This window comes from Cryptococcus depauperatus, chromosome 6 (assembly GCF_001720195.1).
Source record: "Cryptococcus depauperatus CBS 7841 chromosome 6, complete sequence".
Taxonomy (NCBI): Eukaryota; Fungi; Basidiomycota; class Tremellomycetes; order Tremellales; family Cryptococcaceae; genus Cryptococcus; species Cryptococcus depauperatus.
In genome coordinates, this window is record NC_089473.1 from 109,642 (window position 1) to 131,807 (window position 22,166).

The 22,166-nt window shown below is 44.2% G+C and overlaps 6 protein-coding genes across 6 annotated transcripts; 4 read left to right on the forward strand and 2 right to left on the reverse strand.

Annotated features, from left to right (window-relative positions):
- Nucleotides 1-803: 803 nt before the first annotated feature.
- On the forward strand, nt 804-2,186 carry L203_104775 (uncharacterized protein; the record flags this gene model as incomplete). The annotated part of the gene is made up of 3 exons (XM_066214153.1): nt 804-1,015; nt 1,074-1,878; nt 1,929-2,186. The coding sequence occupies 3 exons, from the start codon at nt 804-806 to the stop codon at nt 2,184-2,186; spliced, it is 1,275 nt and encodes a 424-aa protein (XP_066070250.1).
- A 10-nt stretch (nt 2,187-2,196) lies between these two features.
- L203_104776 (uncharacterized protein) lies at nt 2,197-5,312 on the reverse strand (the record flags this gene model as incomplete). The annotated part of the gene is made up of 11 exons (XM_066214154.1): nt 2,197-2,202; nt 2,255-2,284; nt 2,494-2,598; nt 2,649-2,717; nt 2,769-3,349; nt 3,398-3,569; nt 3,616-3,959; nt 4,006-4,163; nt 4,211-4,842; nt 4,890-4,936; nt 4,988-5,312. 11 exons carry the CDS (start codon nt 5,310-5,312, stop codon nt 2,197-2,199), a joined length of 2,469 nt encoding a protein of 822 aa, XP_066070251.1.
- A 246-nt stretch (nt 5,313-5,558) lies between these two features.
- Nucleotides 5,559-7,848, reverse strand: L203_104777 (uncharacterized protein; the record flags this gene model as incomplete). Its single annotated transcript, XM_066214155.1, has 2 exons — nt 5,559-6,865; nt 7,752-7,848. The coding sequence occupies 2 exons, from the start codon at nt 7,846-7,848 to the stop codon at nt 5,559-5,561; spliced, it is 1,404 nt and encodes a 467-aa protein (XP_066070252.1).
- Nucleotides 7,849-10,232: 2,384 nt separating this feature from the next.
- L203_104778 (uncharacterized protein) lies at nt 10,233-12,000 on the forward strand (the record flags this gene model as incomplete). Its single annotated transcript, XM_066214156.1, has 6 exons — nt 10,233-10,635; nt 10,693-10,802; nt 10,869-11,021; nt 11,074-11,384; nt 11,435-11,709; nt 11,762-12,000. 6 exons carry the CDS (start codon nt 10,233-10,235, stop codon nt 11,998-12,000), a joined length of 1,491 nt encoding a protein of 496 aa, XP_066070253.1.
- A 1,329-nt stretch (nt 12,001-13,329) lies between these two features.
- L203_104779 (pyrroline-5-carboxylate reductase) lies at nt 13,330-14,471 on the forward strand (the record flags this gene model as incomplete). The annotated part of the gene is made up of 5 exons (XM_066214157.1): nt 13,330-13,836; nt 13,888-14,125; nt 14,173-14,244; nt 14,297-14,390; nt 14,441-14,471. 5 exons carry the CDS (start codon nt 13,330-13,332, stop codon nt 14,469-14,471), a joined length of 942 nt encoding a protein of 313 aa, XP_066070254.1.
- Nucleotides 14,472-15,431: 960 nt separating this feature from the next.
- L203_104780 (uncharacterized protein) lies at nt 15,432-21,330 on the forward strand (the record flags this gene model as incomplete). Its single annotated transcript, XM_066214158.1, has 26 exons — nt 15,432-16,291; nt 16,342-16,531; nt 16,584-16,747; nt 16,808-16,964; nt 17,015-17,329; nt 17,383-17,439; nt 17,495-17,594; nt 17,640-17,737; nt 17,786-17,862; nt 17,913-17,986; nt 18,041-18,144; nt 18,196-18,266; nt 18,320-18,353; nt 18,403-18,467; nt 18,520-18,643; nt 18,705-18,779; nt 18,829-18,990; nt 19,040-19,238; nt 19,289-19,507; nt 19,559-20,053; nt 20,107-20,148; nt 20,202-20,486; nt 20,545-20,642; nt 20,693-20,895; nt 20,956-21,023; nt 21,077-21,330. 26 exons carry the CDS (start codon nt 15,432-15,434, stop codon nt 21,328-21,330), a joined length of 4,590 nt encoding a protein of 1,529 aa, XP_066070255.1.
- Between the last annotated feature and the right edge of the window lie 836 nt (nt 21,331-22,166).

Consider the following 22,166-nt stretch of genomic DNA (forward strand, 5'->3'; position numbering starts at 1 on the left):
CGGAGTTCGGGGAATGTCCGAGAGTGGAGGTTGGTGTACATAGCTATTTTGTATTGTAATCTAGTTTCTTCTTTATCTTTATCTCGACGCAAGTCCAAGATTATTAACACTAGGCCTGTTATTAGATACGACAAACCTTGCATCCGTACATAACCTAATGATAACCGAGAAACCCAGAGCCTAGAGAACCAAAACCTAGAACTGAGGACCAAGAACTTTGACGCAACAATCCTACAACCTGCGTTGAAGACAACCACGAGTAGGTCGTGACAGTCGCTTACTGGGCCACTGCACGGAATAGCTGTGAGGATGTTATGCATGAGACCGACGCACCATTCAAGGAGAGTGTCAGAGAATCGAGGATAACTGGAGATAGGCGGGTGTAAGTTTGTCAGCACTCTACATTGCGAGTGGTAAAGACTGTCGACAAGTCCGCCAACGAAGAACACTTAAGGAAAAAGAAATGGACATGTAGATCAACCGTAGAATACTTTTACCTTGGATACTTTATTCTATGCATAACCTGTGCTAGTTTTGTTGTGTTGGACCATTACTTGGTATTATTATTTATATACCAAACCACAACGGAGTGAGGCACCCAATTGCCTGTAGCATAGGCATGATTGGCACGCCTAATTGTATAGCTCGTAGTTTAGTCCCAGAGAAATTCCTATTACCATTCTTTATATACTTTCTTATATGTTTATATATAAACCGGATCAAATCCTCGACAGACCCAAGTTGTCTATCATTGACAGCTGAATATTTACCTTCAGCAAAGTTCATCTTGTAGTTGAAAAAGAATGCCTAGACATGTACCAACATTCAAACATCTTCTTCATACATCGCAATCTCAACGGCGACAACAACCTGAGCAGACAGAGAGACCTCGGAGGCGTCGAATTGTGAGAGATATTCCTCCCTACATACTAGGTCAAAACGTTTGGTCTCCAAATACCGCAGGCGGAGTGGATGCAGATTTACTTGTAGATTTGGATAAAGGCGGAATACATCCGTGTGTATGCTCTGTCTACATATCTTTATGATTGTTTTCTTCTGACAAGCCTATACAGAGCTGAATTGTTACGCCGGTTTGAGCACTCTCGTTGGATAGCTTCTCAAACGACAGCGGGCCCAGCAGAACCGCCGTCTTGGCATGCAGCAAGAAAATTCGCTGCTCAGAAAAGTCAACGCATGGAAACGCAGCTTATTGAATATCCTCTAGTCACTACTCTACAACTTGAGGCAGTATCTGCTTTTTTCTCCCATCGCCCTAAAATACGTGCAAGACCTATATCAAGACTAACACATTGCTGTTTGTATACCATCATACAAAACATTGACAATGAGACGATCATTTACGAACCAGACGATAGGAAGGAGGAAGCGATTAATCAAGAAGATGAAACCTATACCATTGGCCGACTTTTGCGTGAACAGGTCAACTACCTCGACCATCATCTCAAACAAGATTTGCTTGATGCTGAGTCGCTTCTACCCGAGGACTATCCTCGAATATCGGACGAGTCATATTGCGCCATTCTATGCAATCAGCTGCCTCTGGAGCATTGTGATGATGTCAAGGAAGCTGTAGAGGATTGGGAGGACTGTAGTACAACAGATTTTGTAAATTTCACCCATCTTCCTCTTACTCTTCATCCAGATCCAAGCCAGCTTCTACGGCGAATTCCTTTTGTCTCATCTCTTTTGTCAGTTAACTTGGCATATTCCACCATTGCAGATCTTGGTAACTTGGTTGAAGTTCTACCAAAAAGCGTTCAAGAACTTGGATTCGCAGGTGTTCGTATGGGGAAACAGGGAGAAGATACCATCAAAAAAGGTTTAATTAGATTAGCGAGAAAGTTATTGGTTCTGAAGGTATGCGTTCCCATGAAAATAGGCTTCCTTATACATTGATAACACAACAGACGCTGGACCTTTCTAACCCCCGTTACCCTTTGTCAACATCGATGTTGGAAGCTACGCTTCATCCGGCAGAAACCAATTTTCCGTCGCTGCGAAGAATCGGTCTTCAGGGAGTGTTGGATCAGCTTTACTCGAAAACAAAGTCCTTGCCAACATCGAAAAAAGATGGGCAGGAAAAGGTCATAGAGACGAGAGAAGGCTTGAAGGATATTGTGAGAAGTGAGAGAAGGATTCAATATGTAGAGATCGTTTGGGAGTGATAGGTATCAGCTACTTCTTGTTGTACTTGTTAGGAATTATAATCATATGTGTAATGAGATAGGCTCACCCAAAGTGCTCTGGGGACTTGACCATCGTACTATTTCATACAACGTTCAACTTCAACTTTTCTCCATAGATAATATAAGGCCCATTAATCGAGAAATTATAACTTCTTGATATCTCATTATACAATCACAAGAATCTGTGATTTTTTCCCGAAAGTCTGACCAAGTATGCAAGATTTGGCTCGATCCCTAGGTAATGACGAACACCTACATCTGATTCTTACAGAATGCTCTTACTGACCGGAGTTGCGACACTCGTGCCAGCCTTGGTGAACCAAGGAATTTCCATAAGCCAACACTGTTCAAAGGCAGAAACATTTCGAGCATAAAAGGCAGAGGTTATCGTCTATGACGGACATTTTTAGTCTAGTCTGCACAGGAGAGAAGTGTACTAACAAGTTCATCGTACAAAATAGCAGGGACTTTCTTACTCATCAGAACACTTGATGGATGGATCTTGACGGTCTATCTTGTCGTTAGCAACCAAAGGCGAAGACAAAGAGTATGAACGCTGACCAAATTGCCTGCTGTCTGTCTGTAACTTCCATCCGCCTGTATCACGGCCGTGTTCATGAACAATCCCTGCAATAATGCCCTGCCCACCATCCCCCATTCACTAGCGCAACTAACTCTCCAGTCCTTCCCGTATCTCTCACTTAAACCTCTTAATTGATCGCGTACTTTGAGTGCTTGAGCAAGAGTTCTGGAGTTGACATGATTATCCTTACACCACCCGGCTAATGATTGATTCTGTTTTGGAGTTGATGATATATTGGCGTTTGACTCTTTGAGCTCAACATACGCTCGAAGCACATTCATTCCTGTCAAATGGTCTCCCTCTCGATGGATAAATTTAGCTCTTGCTTTAGAAGCCTCCTCCCTGTCATTGGGGCGATCAACAAATACGTTACCACCAGCGTTAATTAGGGAAATGATATCAATAATTTCGTTTGGACAGCCATAATCAAAAGAAGCCAGAAGAATCCGAGAGTGTGGAGGATCAAGAGGATAACAAAGCATTTGAGTGCCAAGTGAAGTGATATTGCTCGGAGAAGAAAGAGCTGATAGGCCTACAAGTTCTTGAAAAGCAGCAAGGACTAGAAGAGCATGAGCGTTCAAGTAGAGGTATCGAGGAAACAGCATACTAGAATCACGACCTGGATCATCAATATATTCAAAATCAAAAGGACTTTGCCCTGTAGCAATGAGTTGTAAAATAGCCGAAGAAAGATTACATCTCTGAATTTCTGGAGCATCAAATTCTGGCATCTTGTTGAAGAATGCTTGAGTAAAAAGACGATAACAATGACCTGATCTCTGTGACATTCATCAACACCATATGGTTAAGAATGAGAACTCATACCTCGCGGCCTGCTCGGCCAGTTCTTTGCCAAGCAGAAGCTTTGCTAATACCCTTTTTCCTCAGGTGTTCCAACGCCCCTGCATTTCGGAACACGTACTCCTTCTCCTTCTTGTAGCCGCTGTCAATTACAAACGTCACACCTGGAATTGTGACTGATGTTTCGGCAATATTGGTGGCAATGATGATTCGGCGAGTATTGGGAGTGCTGGGAATAAAAATTTTGGCTTGAGCAGTAGGAGGAAGGGCAGCATATAGCGGAAGGACTTGAAGTTGTTTGTGATTTGGTGATAATTGTTTAGACAATCGTTTTAATAGCTCTACACAACTTTCAATCTCCTCCGAACCTACTTTCGTCAGTTACCTTGCAGCAACCGACACGGAAAGGCATACCTGGCATAAAGGCAAGTACATCTCCCTCGCTCTTGGAATTGAGATGTATTAGTATCACCTGTTTTGCGGCAGCCTCGATGAAATCATCCACTGGCTCTAGGACATGATGAGTAGCGACGTCAAACATACGCCCCTTCACTGATAAAGCATCTCTTCCCCTGATTACCCATCAGTTCCCGACGGTGATCGACTGAAGGACACTTACGTGTTGAAGAAAGCCTTGAATTTGCTGGGATCCAAAGTTGCACTCATAATTATCAATTTTAGCTCCTTGACTTTTTCCCCCTTCCCCTGCTTTTCCTTTTGCTTATCCACCAGATGCTTCCTTTTACGCTGAACTCTCTTGAGCGCGCCACATAGGAAGTCGGTATTGAGGGTTCGTTCATGCGCCTCATCTATTACAACGATGTCATAGTTGAGCAAAAGAGAGAGGCCCATGTACTCTTCGTCAGAGTCACCATCATCAGGGCCTGACTGGGCACAGCCATTAGATTTCCGAGTTGCCTTTCCATCCGCGCTGGCTAGTTCGCGCATCAGAACTCCCTCAGTCATGTATCTTACCCTTGTGCTCTTGCCACAAACATCCTCAAATCTAACGCTATAACCCACTTCTCCGCCAAGTTGGCAACCCATCTCTTGACTAACTCGGTTTGCCAAAGCAATGGTCGGGAGCCGTCTTGGCTGCGTGACACATATTGACGGTCCACGGGCAAATCGAGTATGATCAGATGACTGATGGGAATTAACAGAAGGCGAGTAATGGTTTAATGAAAGAGGATGGGTACGAAGGAGCTGGGGAAGTTGCGTGGATTTGCCGCATCCTGTTTCGCCCAAGATCTACTTTTGTTTGAGCCTTATCGCAATAGCAAGAATGATAAACTGACAATTGTAGTCTCATTGGCCATTATTTCTTGTAAGATCATTCTTCGCCCTAAATACCTTTAATCTTTTACTATTCTTTCAACAAATGGACAGCGCACACCTTGATAGAACGGCAGTTTCTTTCTCTGCTCGAGCAGTCTATCCGCCTGCTTCCTTCTTTCTTCAACAGCAGCCACTTTATCACTCTTGATGTGATGTTGTCCATTCGCTTCTATCTTGCGCCTTGTTGGATTATTTGGTAAGCCAAGTACTTCTAAGGGACCGTCCGCCGATCCATTGAGATTGGAGCTCCTCTTCTTAGTAAACAACCCATTGAAAAGGGCTGAGTCGTCATCTTCATCTGAAGTAGTATCGAGAATAGTAGTACGAGATTGCTTTTGAGGCGTCACCACTTGTCGCTGAGAGGTACTTGCGATAGCAGTCATTGTGAAGGCGTGATATATGTTGCTTTTCAAATATCCCTCTTAATTCTACTAGGTTTAATTATTATTATATACTCTTACAAAATTTTCTCTCAGAACAAAAAAAGACAGACAAGTTGGGTGGAGGTTCAATGATAAATTCTATAGTTGCCACTCTCAGGCACAGAACGGAACCAAATGTCATTTGAACACTTTGGTTCTCCACATAACTCGATATTTATATGGGAATGTTAATATGTAATGCATCCTCTAGTGTTGTCTAGATTTCTTAAATCTATCCAGCAACGCCTTGACTTTGATGACAGAGTCTTCTCTGCCCTGTTTTACCCGCTGTCTGCCATCTAGCTGCTGTTCATTGAGCCGCTGTCTGTCTTTCCCATCCCTCTCGTGTTTTGGTCCTCCAAATGTAATAGGGTAAACTGCCGGTTCTTTGGTAATCCATTCGGGGCTTCCAACTTCAAGCTCTTCTGTGATTGGGGCAACGTTGAGTTCAAAAGTAAACTTGTCAAGTGCAGAAGGCATGCTAGCTCCATTAACACGTCTCCTACCATTCCATCTTCTGCCAGCGCCGCTCTCCGCCAAAGCCAACACTGTGGGTCCGCTCTTTAGTCTAGCACCGGTGACTTTAACTCTGTAAGTTCCGCTCTTTTCGTCTTGCCTCGAAAAATCAACACCATGGATATCGCCATTTGACAGGTAGCTCCGACTATCCACATTGGCTTTGTTAGTCTTTCCAGTAAGACCACCAACAGAAACAACCCAAGGTTGGTTGGAGCCAGTAGCAGCGCCGGCAAGACTTCCGCGTTCCCAGGCATCCTCATGCCTGTTAACGGAATTAATCGCTCGAGCAGGCAGAGAAGTGGACTGATTATAGTCGTTGGAAGTATCTGGAGGTTGGGCATAGGTTAGACCCTGAAGTTTGTGAGGGTTTGAGTAGATTTGGGTGGAATTGACTGAGGATCGGTGAGACGATTGAAGAGAGACTTGTAGAGTTGGGATAAGGCTCTCTGTTAGATGACCAGCGATGGATAGATGAACCAGACTACGGTCCTCAGGATGAACGATTGTCGATTCGGAAGATTCAGGTAATTGGAGTCCTTGTCTCAAGTATCTCTTTCCTTCTGCGCGGAGCTCTTCGAGATACTTTTCGAATTCTTTCTCACTCATGCTTTCAACATCTCTCACCCATTCTTCCTGCTTTACAATAGGCTCCACCATTTCATCGTCATGCCTTCCGTTTCTAAAATCATTGAATTGCGTTCTGAATTCTGTTTTCTCGCCATCAAGCTCCCAGTTCACTTTTCCGCTTCCCCATGCTTGTATAAAGCGAGCTTCTCGCTCAGCTGAGCGCCAGTCACAGTCAAAGCCAGGTCCAGAGTCTAGGGCTGAGAATTTGATGTAACGAGGTCCTTTTGAACGCGGAATAGAGAATTTGAGACCCCAGTCAGCATGTCGAGATAGTGATGAAGGTGTAGTAGTGTAAATACGGGTTATTAGTGGGTCATACGTCGCAATGTTTGCTTTGCGGAGGAGCTGAGGGAAAGGGGAAGACATGACTGAAAGATGATCAGAAAGATTTTGAACTCTGCCAGAGAACTTACTCGCAATTTGGCTCGGTGCTGCTCTTGTTTCTCAAACCAATTGTCAGGAGCTGAAAGTTTCGTAGGATTTGAATAAATTTTTGCCGAAAGCTGCAAGTTGAGCAAACTTTGGTGGTTCAAAGTCGAAAGAAAAAGTCATAATCTCTGAAAAGCGAGCATACGCGAGAAATGGGATAAAATGTGAAAAATACTCGATCAGATAATCACCAGGCGAAATTCCTATAAATTTGCATTTCTGATTTTGTTTTCTTTCTTCAATCACAAAAAAACCTATTGCGTCCACAATTCCCCATTGGTGCAAAGAGTCCCTTCCCTTCGGGGCAGCGTGGCTGACACGACCATTAGGGGCCAGACAGGACGCTTTGAACAATAGACTGTCTCTACCTTTACCGGAGAGACGGCTAGGCTATTCAATTAAAACAACTTTGAGGAGAGAAATCTATGAGTCAGAGTCACCTATGAGTAGCCACAATTTTCTTTATCTCTTGCCAGCTATTGAAAGCTGTCGTTTGAGCTGAATGCCCGATATGTATAATATTACTAAAGTAGGGCTATCAATTTTTCTTTAGCTGATTGTATTGAGCGCGCCTCGACACTTGCTGAATTTTTCGTTCGTCTCTCTAACAGTATCATCACAACATTCAAAAACATCTGCAAACATTGAAACACTAAATTACCGATAATGACAATAAAACAATTTTGAAGTTCTCTCCTTCGTTTGCTAACCATTAATCATATAACCTTTGTTCACATTGACATTGAAAGAAACACAGCAACTCAACCCAATCGTGGTCTTCATACAGCCCTCATCCTGTCGGACATCTCAAACCAATACACATACAAAAAGCTAGAGGGCAGATTAGTGCGGACGGAAAGATACAACATGCAAATTGCTTGGGATTATTTTCTGTCAGTAAGGTTTGAGAAGGCAGTAGCATTGGAGTCCTCTTTCGAGGTCTCTCGCTGCTTTCGCAACTTTTCTTTCTTTCTGTTTTCTGATTTGAAAGCAAATCGGAATTCCAACAAGCAAGAGAAACGCTAGACGATTGCAGACAAGAATCGATCCAATTCCAAGAGTATATTTTAGCGCTTGGTTTTTGTAGAAGAACTGAAGCAGGTCAGTTTGCATAACACCGCAAAGAGAGGTTTACGTTTATTTACAGAGTCCTCGTCGACCCTGCTCATACTCGGTGGTATATTTATCGAGTACGCTGCCTTTACACGGCTCACCTCTTAATATTTCTTAGCTGGGGCTGCCGCTCTTTCTATTGCTTCAGCATTTCTTGTTCTTCCCGAGACATCCCACCTGCCTACATTGCATTAAAAACGCAAAGAAAAACAAAAGACTTTGTCTGGTATTGGATCAATCCTTTCCAGTCAGTACTGCTTTTGCGGTGACCCAATATTGCTCTCACTATGCGCAACCAACACTTCTTAAACACTTTTCTCTCCTCTGACCCTACATTGATAGTGCTTTATTTCCAGTTGCGTGAGGCTCAACACTTATTGTGTAATTATGTCCTTGTCTGCAGGTTTTGTACGTTTTTGAGTGTTATAAGGTGTACACCACACGCTGATGTGATGATAGAAAGACACATATGGTATTCACGACAGCGTTATCGCCGGCTGTGTCTTTCTTATCAACCAGATCGGCAACATGGTTTCAAATAAAATCCCTGGTCGTACTTGATTTCCGAATATTGGCCCTATGGGAGCTCATGATCTACGTTTAAAGCATATGCTGACCGTATTGTCAAGAATTACTCGAAACATTGAAAGGTTTCACTAGCTTTTGGCCGACGTTTTTGCCAGGTGGCCGCTTTCTATTTTCTGCTGGTGCTTTAGCTTTCATTCTTCCGCTTCCATGTGCTATTAGCTAGGACTAAATAAGGTCAGTGTGCGCATTCGTCAGTGTCAGTAAACTTGTATATCAGAACACTCAACACATGCGTATACTATCTAATGGATTGTTGAACCTCGTTGTTCCTTGTTTTTGCTGCGGCGAGAAATGGCGTGAAAGCGCCAATACCAACTATGGCGTCACACAAATCGAAGCCGACGAAGAAAAGGCAGATGGAAGAAAAGATGAAGAAGCAGCGGCAATGAGCAAAGGCAAACTGAATTCACATTCCAGTGATAACGAGGAAGATGAGACATTAAATGGGTTTCCAGAAACGTTCACAATAGCTAAATTAAGAAGATATCAGGATAAGCAAAGCAATAGAAAGAAAGGCGAGATGCCGTAGATTGGCGAGGTGCTAAAGAGACAAGTGTCGACGTCTGGTGTATCAGTGCATGAGGCAGGCGATTGTTCTGCCAGTGTTGTAGTGCATTTGATGCAAAGCAAATTGCGCTGAATCTTTTATACTTGTCATTGTTTGGCATGCGATGCTGCACCTTTGATTTTGGAAACACGGCTTTTGATTCAGTTTGCTGATACAATATCACATCCGGATTTCAGGACTTTGCCAATGGGTTTAAGGGCTACCTTGAGCCTATTATTGGCTTTTGAAAGCTTGACAGGTTCGTGTCTTCCAACATGTTTGGAAGAAGTTTCGCCCAAGACGTTCTTGCTGCCTAAAATTGAGAATAGGCACCTGAAAAGTTATTGTCGTTATCCCAAGGATAGGTAGATTTTGAGCGTTGGGAAAGTTCTCAACTGGAGAACCATAACTTTTGTTAATAATGAAACCATTTTAGTGAAGATATATGTTGTTGATGCGCTTTTTGTGCGCAGAAGCCCCATATCTCTCCTTCATCGTATCTTTGTGTCTGGATGAACATCATTTGAGCTTGACAGATGATGCAATGAACATACTTTGGGACGAAAGAGTTCAGAACCGGCAGAATGGCCATTACTTGAAGTGAATTTCTGAAGATCACGCTGCTCATAACCAGTGATAGGTCAAATTTGTATGGTGTTAACCAAAGACAAGCAGACAAGATAACTGTTGTGGAACAAAGCTAAATTCGTTCCAACCATTGCTTTCCTAAACGGCATTCCAGGGTTTCAGCAAATATACTTGGTCGCTGTTGGCATTTAGGAATGGGCGAGAATAAAAGTAACAAAATGAAAAGATAGAAAAAGAAAAAGTCAAAAGCGAACAGAATACGATGGAGCAATGGTTGACTGGGGCCCCGGATTGGAAGCTCCAGATTACATCGCGTTTCTTCGCGCACATTTCGAAATTTCATCTTTTAAAATCTCAACACTTTGGCATCTCTCGACAACTATTCAAGCAACAATACAATTTATTCGTCTATAGACCTTCAACCTCTCAGAGCCCCAGAAAATCGGCTCATATAAACGCAACCACAATTCATGGCGAGCACTTTCCGACTCGGCCCAGCAACGTCTGGGTATGGCCCGAATAAAATTTGGCAGAATCGCACGCCTATAGCTGCTCGCCGGCCCTTTGCGCTTGGCACATCTTGGAAGAGGAACTCGATAAGAATCTCTTCTCAGAGAGGGTTTTGTATGTGGATCAATCGACCGCTGGTCATTATTCCTCGGTATAAATGTATCAACCGATCACATAGCACTCCGGCCACCCAGAAAGGGGCAAAAACCTCTCAGAACTGCAAAGGCGACCATGAGGACCACCATGAGCATGAGCATGGGATATTCCATACACACACTCATGAACATTCAGAAGGAGCAGAGCAACTCATGGAGGCGTTGTCGCGAGGCAAAATTGACAGAGGTACTAGAATCACACTTTTGGGTGTGTATCCAATCTAAACTGAAGATGCCTGCTGGCTTTAGCTTATCTGTCTCATAGGTCTCGGTAGTAATGTTGCTCTGACAATATCCAAGGGTTTAGCGGGATTATGGATGAATTCGGCCTCTCTATTAGCGGAGGCGGGACATAGTTTGTCAGATTTATTAGGTGTATGTACCGAACGTTTTTTACAGGCTATAGCTCTGGCTGTTATGCTTATTGCCAACTTATTGAAGGACTTTGTTACTCTTGCTACTTGGCGGATATCCCGAAAACCGCCAACCGACAGCTTCCCTTGGGGCTACAGCAAATTTGAGACATTCGGGACTTTGAGCGTCAGCGTCATCTTGGTAGGCGGGGCTATGGGTATTGGGCTACACTCTTACCATGTAAGTCTATTTGGTATAACACAAGAGCTTTGCTTAGTCTAGGCATTTACAGTTGCTCTTGCAAACGCTGTTACCATATCTTGAGAGCTTCCCACCTGACACAATTCTGCGCAATCTAGGGTATTGGCTGCCCTCTTCGATTCCATCCCCGCTCCTCAATCTCTTTCACTCTCATGGTCCCTCTGCACTACCTCATGAAAGCGGAGACATGCATGAGCATCTCCATGCTCATGGGCCCATCCTAAATCCCCATGCCGCTTGGTTTGCTTTGGCGAGTGTTTTGGTTAAAGAATGGTTGTACAGGTTAACTACAAAAGTTGCAGTAGAGGAACACAGTCCAGTTCTCAAAGCAAATGCGTTACAGTGAGTTTCTTGCCGTCACATTCACATTTAATACAGCTAATTCTCTACAGCCACCGAGCAGATGCTCTCACGTCGCTTGTAGCGCTCACATCTATCCTTGGCTCCTCATACGGTGGCTACCATTTTTTGGATCCCCTTGGCGGCATAGCTGTCTCGTTTTTTATTCTCCAACAAGGTCTATCATTGTCAAAAGTTGCTTTGCTCGAGTTGTTAGACGCAGGCGTGGATTCTAAAACCAAAAAGGCGATTGAGAATCTTGTGAATGATATGGTGAATGAGAAGGACTTATTGGGTGTCAGAAATATTAGAGGAGTCAAGTCTGGTGGTAAGTTTCAACTGATTCAAGATACAAAATAAAGATTGACGAGTTTTTGAAGGACAAACACATCTAGATTTGACCATATCGGTTCCGCCACTGATGACAGTGCGTGACTCCCATGCTGTAGAACAGCGCGTACGAGAAGCTGTCATGCGCGCTCGAAGAGAAGTTAGAGAAGTGAAGATCCATGTTCATAGTGACGAGCCTGTCGTGGCCACAACAGTGGATAGGAAGATAATGGAGGCAAAAGTTGGAGCAGCCGGACCTAAGTCTGATTTTGGGAGAGAAGGCTGCTGAAGAGTTTGAACTTGATGTGTATGGGGGTGTTGTAGGGGATCTGAGTCGTTGTAAAGATGTTGGTAACTGGATGAATTGCCAATAAGGTTGGTGTATTGCCTCACAGAATAATGGCATGCCCTCTTGAATCTAAAGAACAAATTCAAACCTTAGTTGACAACCAAAGATCCAAAAACGGCAGAGACAATGATCACTAATTAATATGGCAACATGCAGACCTGCAAGTCAATACAGATTTAATGTGCGTACACCTTCAAGTTGTCGAATATATCTTGGTAAATTAACCACTCTTCAGATCCCAGGTTACATACTGTCCTTCATTCTCACAAGACTGCAGCCTTGTTCAACTAGACATTAACCCTAGATAGGCATCGCTCGAGATGATCACTTCCACGTTCATCCTTCTCGACACCTATCACAAGACACTCGTCTCATTGCTGGCTGTGGCTGCACATATTGCAGCTTCTCGGTTCGAGATAATATTATCAACACTATTACCATTCCTGCACCTTTTCCTACTATCGTTCAGACGTTCGGAATGGGGTCACGTCTTGGAACTTTATATCACTTGGATGAAAAAGTGTAGCTGGAGTAAACAAAGATGGCCATTTAGATTGAATCTCTGGGAACCTATGAGCAGCAAGTGCTACTTTATATCTTCTCACTATCTAAGGCAGTTATTCAATCATCCAACTTTCTCAAGATACACTCTCTTCTCATTCTCTCCATCCATGATCTTGACAAGGGTTCATCCAAGGTAGGTATTGACAAATACTAGTGTATCGTAACTTTTTGTTAGAATTGAGGCTGATATTGGAGCTTGGGTTGAAGGCCTTGGGACGAGTTGACTCATCTGAGAATATCTATCAAGCATAGACGAAGACAGCTATCGAGACTGATTCCGTAGGGATATACAGACGGAGTGTCTTTGGTTATCTCTTTGAGGCTTCTGCTCATCTCGGCCAAGTCCAGTTGAACCAACTATACCATGTCTGAGGCATACACCGTATCCTGTGCTCTCTTGGACTTTCTCTGTCTGCGATCCTGACAGCCTCACGCTAACGCATCAGCTCTAGAAAGGCATTGAAGCAAAGGTGGAGAGGATGAGATAGATGGCACAGTAATGATAGGGGACAAAAATGGGAAGCTTTCTAATTTAGAAATAATGTACGTGATGGATGTAAAGAATAAAAAAATATACGAAATTAATGAATGCCATCTTCAACTCGCACACCCAAACTTATTTACGCCGCCACCAAAGTGAACACATCTCGTCATTAGAAATATAAAACCTCAATTCATCTTGCCTATCTATAGACAAAAACAACAATGGGCTACACACTGGCAGTCATCGGCTGCGGTACTATGGGCGTGGCCATCCTCTCTGGCGTCTTTTCATCCCTCGAAACCCGAGCAACTCTTCCATCCTCAAGCAACCCTTCGTTAGAGCCGTCATCTGGCATTTCGACGCCGACTGCCTCACAATTTTTCGATGCTCCAGAAGAGTCTCTTCCTTCCAAGTTTATCGCTACCGTCGGTAGGGAAGAGACTGGCCGCAAGCTTAGAAAGACTCTTGCTGAACTCGGTTCGCTAGGCAAGGAAGTGGATATCAGAGCAGGCGAGGGAAACGTTCAAGCTGCCAGCAGAGCGGATGTCATTTTGGTTTGTTCAAAGCCAAACATTGTTAAACCAATTTTAGCCGAGGACGGAATGGATGTGGCATTGGACGGGAAGTTGGTTATTTCAATCTGTGCTGGTGTTACTATCCAGCAGCTAAAAGGCTGGGTGCCCGAGAGCACCAGAGTCGTGAGAGCTATGCCCAACACTCCTTGCAAGGTGCGTCCAGATCAAGTCTCTAATGCATGCCGTTTGTTGACCATGGCGAAGATCCGAGAAGGCATGACAGTCGTTACCCCCGTTGCCGATGCTCTGTCTCGTACCCTTATTCTCAATATCTTTACATCTTGTGGACGATGCCGTTTCCTCGATGAAAAGCATTTCGATGCATGTACAGCTCTTGCAGGATCTGGACCAGCCTTTGTTGCTCTCGTATTGGAGGCCATGACTGATGGAGGTGTCATGATGGGATTACCAAGATCAGAGGCTGTCGAGTTGGCTGCTCAGAGTGAGTTTGAGCTTCATATGTTGTAGCGGAAGAGATGACGTTTGCAGCTTTGCAAGGAACTGGAAGAATGGCTCTCTATGCTGGGTTACATCCCGCTCAACTCAAAGACAGTGTCACTAGTCAGTCCATAGTCAGGATATGAGATCAAGTATTGATGACTTGCCTATGTAGCTCCTGGAGGTTGTACTATCGCTGGACTTCTCACACTTGAAGACGGCAAGGTACGATCGACAATGGCGAGAGCTATACAAGTAGCTACCAACCAGTGAGTCTGTCCAATTCGGCGCTGAGAGCAAATGGTTAATGGCCGTGTAGCGCTGCCGGACTAGGACAAGACAAAAAGTAGTGCTGAAGCAAATCCTACAAACAACATCGACATATAATTGTATGCATTGGCGTGGACGACAGCATGTTTCCATCCACAACAGAGGACAGAGCAACACTCAATCCCTGCCTTTGAACAGCCTCATCGCTAACATCTTCCAACCCTTGTGCCAACCACACATCAAGAGTTTGTGCCGAGTTTATTAGCATATCTGTTTCACATGCTAGCCACTCTCGTCTTCACGTTTCAACGACTCCTCAATACACCAGTCTGGTTAGAGATCTCTTCATCGCAAACCATCATTAACTATCCTGCCCGTGAATGGCTCTACTCAGGCTATGTTGTGTCATGCTGACAATGCATACACCAAAACCTTGCCATACGCCGTTAACTCCGCCCAGTATCGTTCCACCTCTCGCCGTAAAAGCGATGCCAACGCTCGCCATAAAACATCAACAACACTCAAAAAACAGTTGTAAACAAAGTCTGTTACATTTAGAAAAAGTGGAGGTTCCCGCTTCGGGACCGGACAATGCTTGGCATTGCTCGGCTTTTGACTCAAACGGCTTCCTTTTTTTGCCACGTCACCTTTCCGGCGCCCAGGAGGCAATTCATGCACAAAGTATATATATGTTGAGTGGCTAATGACGTCATTTTCTGTATGCTTACAAATGCTAGACTCGGGGACGGGTATGGGAAACGGCCGCCGCCGTTCCCGTCCCTGAGTTGTCACAAGGATCCGAAACATGGCCGACGGTCTTCTTACCGCCTTATTTAAATTTGTTTCTCGTTCCATCTTTCTTTCTTTCTTTCTTTTTCTTTCAATTTTCATATAATCTCAAACCAGGCTTCATTGGCGGACCGCCTTAATCACAGGAAACAGCCAAGCAGAATTGCTGCAGCTTTGGCAACTTTGAAATTTTAATATTGGCTTCCCGTCTTTGTATCTCTGTTAGTCCAACTTACTCTATACAGAAAAACATGGCGGCCAAAGGTGTCCCCACGGATTCCACGAATTTGGGCGCGCCACTCACAACTGTCTCTCAAAATCCAAGCGCGGGAGTAGATCAACATATCATGTCTGGCCAATCCCCTGCTGCCGCTTATAACGATGAACGCCGATCGTCAACAGGCAATACACTTGCGGGTGAAGAAGGTAGTACCGGTTCGTCAAAAGAGAAGCGCTTGTCTTCACACTCTGCGGAGGATGTCGTAGCTGAGCTGGAACCTCATCATGTCTCTGTTCACCGGGGCAAGGAAGAGTTTGCAGCTCTCGAGCGAAAGTATTCCGCACTTTCTCAAAAATCTCAAGATCTCCATCGTCCTACTACCCGTCACTCTATTCGATCCAGCTTTTCTCACAGAGACCGTGCAATCTCCCGCATCACACAAGACGATGCTGAACAGCAAAAGGAGAAAGACGGTGAATTCCATCTGGCTGATGTTCTCCGAGCGACCCGAGAAGGTGAGGATGAGGCTGATATCAAACCCAAGGCTGTTGGCGTTGTTTGGGAGGACCTCGAAGTTATCGGCGCTGGCGGTATGAAAATCAACATTCGAAACTTTTCGTCGGCCATCATGGAGCAGTTTATGATGCCAGTCATCAAACTCCTTAGTCTCGTTGGTCACAACCCATTTGCGCCTAAGCCAAGGAATATTCTTTTTGCCAATTCCGGCATTCTTAAGCCAGGAGAGATGTGTTTGGTTTTAGGACGACCTGGGGCAGGTTGCTCAAGTTTCCTCAAGACCATTTCCAACCAGAGGAGCGGGTTCATGGAGGTCAAAGGAAATGTTGAATATGCAGGTGTTTCCTGGAAGGAAATGCGCAAGAGATATGGCGGGTAGGTTACCATTTTCCATCTTTCTATCATATCTAATGCTGTAATACCAGTGAGGTCGTCTACAATCAAGAAGATGACGATCATCTTCCAACTCTCACTGTCGCACAAACCATTCGCTTCGCTCTTTCCACCAAGACCCCGAGGAAGAGAATACCTGGCTTATCTACTGAACAGTTTATAGAGGACATGCTTAATCTTCTTCTCTCCATGTTGAACATAAAACACACTGCCAATACTATTGTAAGTTTTCCTTCTAAACCTGCGTCCAAACTAGTAACTCATTGATCATTAGGTTGGTAATGTTTTTGTACGAGGTGTTTCTGGAGGTGAACGCAAGCGTGTCTCTATCGCTGAAATGTTTTGTTCTCGAGCGACTGTTTGCAGCTGGGACAACTCAACTCGAGGTTTGGATGCCTCCACTGCTCTCGATTACGCCAAGTCCCTCCGTTTGCTTACGTTAGTCCATCACTACCCTTGTCATAAATCCTTTAGCTAACGTGTTTGGATCGCAACTAGCGATATCACCCAACAAACAACTTTTGTCACTTTGTATCAAGCAGGCGAAGGCATCTTTGACCAGTTTGACAAGGTCCTTGTTCTCAACGAAGGTCATACTGTCTATTTTGGTCCGGCAAAAGAAGCAAGAGCTTATATGATGGGTCTGGGCTACAGAGTGATTTTTAATTATTGGCAGGCAATGCAGTAGTGCTAACATCACTGTAGGACCTCCCGCGTCAAACTACTGCTGACTATCTCACCGGCTGTACTGACGTTAATGAGAGAAGATTTGCAGACGACAGAGACGCAACCAATGTGCCTGCTAGTCCTGAAGAAATGGAAAAGGCGTACAACGAGTCTGAGATCTGTTCTAGGATGTCTCGGGAACGTGAAGAGTACAAACGCCTTATGGCCGAAGATGAAACTGCTAGGGAGAATTTCAAAATTGCTGTTGCTCAGCAGAAACACAAAGGTGTTAGCAACAAGTCCCCTTATACCGTCTCATTCTTCAAGCAGGTGTATATCATCTTCAAGCGTCAGGTTCGTCCAAAACGATGTTATTCGTCAGATGGTTGATTAATCGCTGGCCACAGCTTCGACTCAAATTCCAGGATACTTTTGGTATCACTACCGGATATTCTACTTCTATTGCAAGTCTTTTCAGCTGATTCTTTGTGTTATCTTTGACTCACGCACATTATAAAGATTATTGCTCTTATTGTCGGTTCTCTTTACTTTCGTCTCCCAGAGTCAGCTTCTGGCGCCTTCACTCGTGGCGGTCTTTTGTTCTTGGGCCTTCTGTTCAGTATGTCGCATTCAGTTTTTGGTCAAGCTTTGCTGATGTTTTTAGATGCTTTGACATCTTTCTCTGAACTGCCTTCTCAGATGATGGGCAGATCCGTTCTATATCGTCAAAATGAGTATCGCTTCTACCGCCCAGCTGCTTTTGTAAGTTTTTGCTGGATTGTATTTAGATGACATTAATCATGTACATAGGCTCTAGCTGCTGTCATGGCTGATGTCCCATACAATGCCTCGGTCATCTTCATCTTTTCTATCATCTTGTATTTCATGTAAGGCTTTCTTTCAGTATGCTATAATTCATCAGCTGAATAAACATTAGGGGAGGCCTTTACTCATCAGGCGGCGCATTCTTCATGTTCTTCCTCTTCGTGTTTCTTACGTTCATGGTCATGTGTAAGCTCGCTCTTGCCGTTCTAAATGCGCCTTCCACTTATACCTATAATAAAGCGTCGTTTTTCCGAACCTTGGGTGTGGCTACCTCCGACTACAACGTTGCCGCTCGTCTTGCTTCAGTTCTCATCTCTTTCATGGTCACATACACTGGTTATATGGTGAGTTTTTTCAGTTCGCGTGGAGCAATATGGTATTGAGATTGCTTTTAGATTCCGGTACAGGAAATGAAGAGATGGCTGTTTTGGATTTTCTATTTGAACCCATTATCCTACGGTTACGAGTACGTCTGTTTTTTGAAATGAAGCTGGCCTCCAACCTAACCGTTATGTGTAGGGCCATTTTCGCCAACGAGTTTTCGAGAATTAACGTCAGTAGAGCCGATGAAACTGACTGAGACTCTGTTGATCTTAGTGTAGTTGACATGTGACTCGAGCTATACTATCCCTCGTAATATTCCATCGGCGGGTATAACTGGATATCCGTGAATCTTTTTTTATCGTGATCGGAATTTGTTCGCAATTGACCTTGAATAGTGATACTCTTGGACCTAATCAGATGTGTTCCATATTTGGTAGTTCTCCCGGAAATCCTCAAGTTAGTGGATCGGCTTATATGGCAGTTGGTTATGACTACCACAAATCTCACATTTGGCGTAATGTAAGTTACCATGGGTCTCAATGAAAAATCTGTTTAAGGTTGATCCCTTTCACTTTTCTAGTTTGGTATTCTCATCGGTTTCTTCTTGTTCTTTATGTTCTTGCAAATGTTCTTCATTGAATGGCTCGAGCAAGGTGTATGTGTATCCATGCTAAAGCTGGATTAACGCTGATGCTCCAAGGTAGGCAAAGCACTTTTCAATTAACGTCTACAAGAAAGAGAACAAAGATCTCAAAGAGAAAAACGAACGTCTTGCCGGCCGTCGCGAGGCTTTCCGAGCCGGCAAGCTCGACCAAGACCTTTCTGAGCTCAAGATGCGACCTGAACCATTCACCTGGGAAGGGCTTGTAAGTGACCGTACGCTTCAGTCTATTGGCAACAACTAATGAAGGACAGAATTACACTGTTCCTGTTCCTGGTGGTCAACGACAATTGCTTAATGACATCTATGGCTACGTCAAACCTGGTACCCTAACCGCTTTGATGGGAGCTTCTGGTGCTGGTAAAACCACCTTATTGGACGTTTTAGCTTCCAGGAAAAATATTGGAGTTATTTCTGGTGATATTTTGATGAATGGTCGACCTATTGGTGCAGGTGTGTCTAAAATTGTGTGTTCTACTTTGTGGCTAATCATCATTACTTAGACTTTCAACGAGGATGTGCCTATGCTGAACAACAAGATACCCATGAATGGACTACCACAGTTCGCGAAGCTCTTCAGTACTCTGCCTATCTCCGACAACCTCAGCATGTCTCACAAAAAGAGAAAGACGATTATGTGGAGGATATTATTGAGCTTTTAGAGCTGCAGGATCTTGCAGATGCTATGATTGGTTTCCCAGGCTATGGTCTTTCGGTTGAAGGTGAGACACATCCATTTGGAGTAAAGAAACATACTTATAATGGTAATATAGCTCGAAAGCGAGTCACCATTGGTGTTGAACTTGCTGCCAAGCCTGAATTACTTCTTTTCTTGGATGAGCCTACCAGTGGTCTTGACGGACAGAGCGCCTACAACATCGTTCGTTTCCTCAAGAAATTGTGCGCCGCCGGACAGAAAATTCTCTGTACTATTCACCAGCCTAACGCTCTTCTTTTTCAATCCTTTGACCGATTGTTGCTCCTTCAGAGTGGCGGTGAATGTGTTTACTTTGGTGACATTGGACCCGACTCAAAAATCTTGATTGACTATTTGGAGCGAAATGGCGCCAAAGTTCCTCATGATGCTAATCCTGCTGAATTCATGCTTGAAGCTATCGGCGCTGGCTCCCAGAAGAGAATCGGTGGTGATTGGGGGGAAAAATGGAAGAACTCTCCTGAACTGGTGAAAGTTAAGCAGGAGATTAAGGAACTCAAGGAGCAGGCTCTTGCTCAGTCCGTGGAGGACGAAGTGAAGAGGACTGCATATGGTATGTCTGATATATCTTATTCTTGACGCGTTGGTGCTGACAGTTGCTGTTAGCTACCAGCTTTATGTTTCAGCTGAAGATTGTTTTGCGTAGAAGTAAGCCGTCATGACGTTTCTTCCCTAGTGGCAAACTGATATTGTTCGTCTAGCCAACTCGGCTCTCTGGAGAAACGCCGACTATCAATGGACTCGACTTTTTGCGCATATCGCTATCAGTCTTGCCGTTGCTCTTACTTTCTTGCGACTTGACAATTCTCTTCAGTCTTTGCAATATCGGGTTTTCGCTATTTTCTTTGCCACTGTCTTACCAGCTTTGATCCTGGCTCAAATCGAGCCTCAGTACATCATGAGCCGAATGACTTTCAATCGAGAAGCAAGCTCCAAGATGTATTCTTCTACCGTTTTTGCTTTGACTCAGCTTCTCGCTGAGATGCGTGAGTGACTTGCTATGTCTCATTGCAACGATATATAAGCTGAAACGCGACTCATCAGCATACTCTCTCATTTGTTCAGTTGCATTCTTTTTACTGGTCTACTACGGTGTCGGCTTCCCTAACGCTTCGTCCAGGGCTGGATACTTCTACTTGATGGTTTGTCAATGCCTTATAAGACTGTACAAGAAACTCACGGATGAGAACAGGTCCTCGTCACTGAGGTTTACGCTGTTACGCTTGGTCAAGCAGTGGCCGCCCTTTCTCCCACTATCCTTATCGCTGCCCTTTTCAATCCCTTCTTGCTAGTCCTTTTCTCAGTTTTCAGTGGTGTGACAGCTCCTCCTCCTACCCTGCCTCATTTCTGGAGAAGCTGGATGTACCCCTTAGACCCCTTTACGCGCCTCGTTAGGTTAGTGCTTCATGAATGCTTTTATAAACTAACTGGATAATTGCTAACTAATACTCTTAGCGGTCTCGTGGCTACCGGTCTCCAGGATCTTGAAGTGGTTTGCAAAGAGAAGGAATTTAATGTTTTCCGTAAGCAGGCGATCAAAGCTATTGCAGTCGATGTGTCACTGACAACATTTCAGCTGCACCTTCCGGCCAGACTTGTGGCCAGTATGCCGGTGCTTTTGCTCAGGCTGTGGGTGGTTACCTGAACAACCCCAACTCTACTGGCGACTGTCAGTTCTGTCAATACAAAACCGGCCAGGCATTCTTTATTCCTCTCGAAATAGAATTTTCCACACGATGGAGAGACTTTGGTATCTTTATCTGCTATGTTGTCTTCAACATCATAGTATTGTTACTTGCCGCGCGATTCTTGAGATGGCAGAGAAGATAAGGATAGAGAATGGTGGTAGAAAGGACTGTCTAGAGACTTCATCTGTCAATATCTTTTCATCAATCAAGCACATATACTTTTGAATATTTAGAGCATTACATCTCGATATGGACGTTAATTATTGTAAACCCATTAGAGCTACAATCATCTCGTGGCATTACAATCATACGACATGACAAGCGTGAGAGAAGAGAGGCTTTTACAGATGGTGGCTTCGCTCTGGTTACTCACGTATCACCTAGCCAACAGGACGGATAAAACGGCCACCGTTGCGATGTCCAGCCTCTAGGGTGCAGATCGTTAACTGTTTGCGATGCATATTTTAGACTGTGCCGCCATGATAGTGACGGTTGGCTGGTCCTGAAAGCCAACAGAGAGGAAAAGAATCTTAAAAATCAAATAAGCGTCGATTGCCGAAAGACTTGCGGAAAAGCAGCGGAACGAGTGAACTGAAACGGATTGGAAGAATTAAGGTTCTTTTCCATTTTTTAATCACAAGTCATTAAGGCTTTTAATATTCTTTCATCATCACAAGGTCATAAACTGCACCACCTGCTTTTCGCAGGCGTTCCCTGATTTATTATTTTTTCGAGTTCCGATACTAGATAATGGCGACTATGCCACTTGTGTGTATATGTAGTAGGAACATTTGCTCTTTTGGAGCCGGCAGTCGGCACCTGGCAGCATTCTGTGGTCCTTATATTGGATTGTGTTGGTAGGGTAAATAGCAGAGAAGAAAATATGCCTATTGACTGATTGTTGACGAATTGTCATTGGCCATTGCTAGTTTAAAGTTACGTCTAGCGAGGAAAACGTAGCAAGTGGTGTTTGGAATC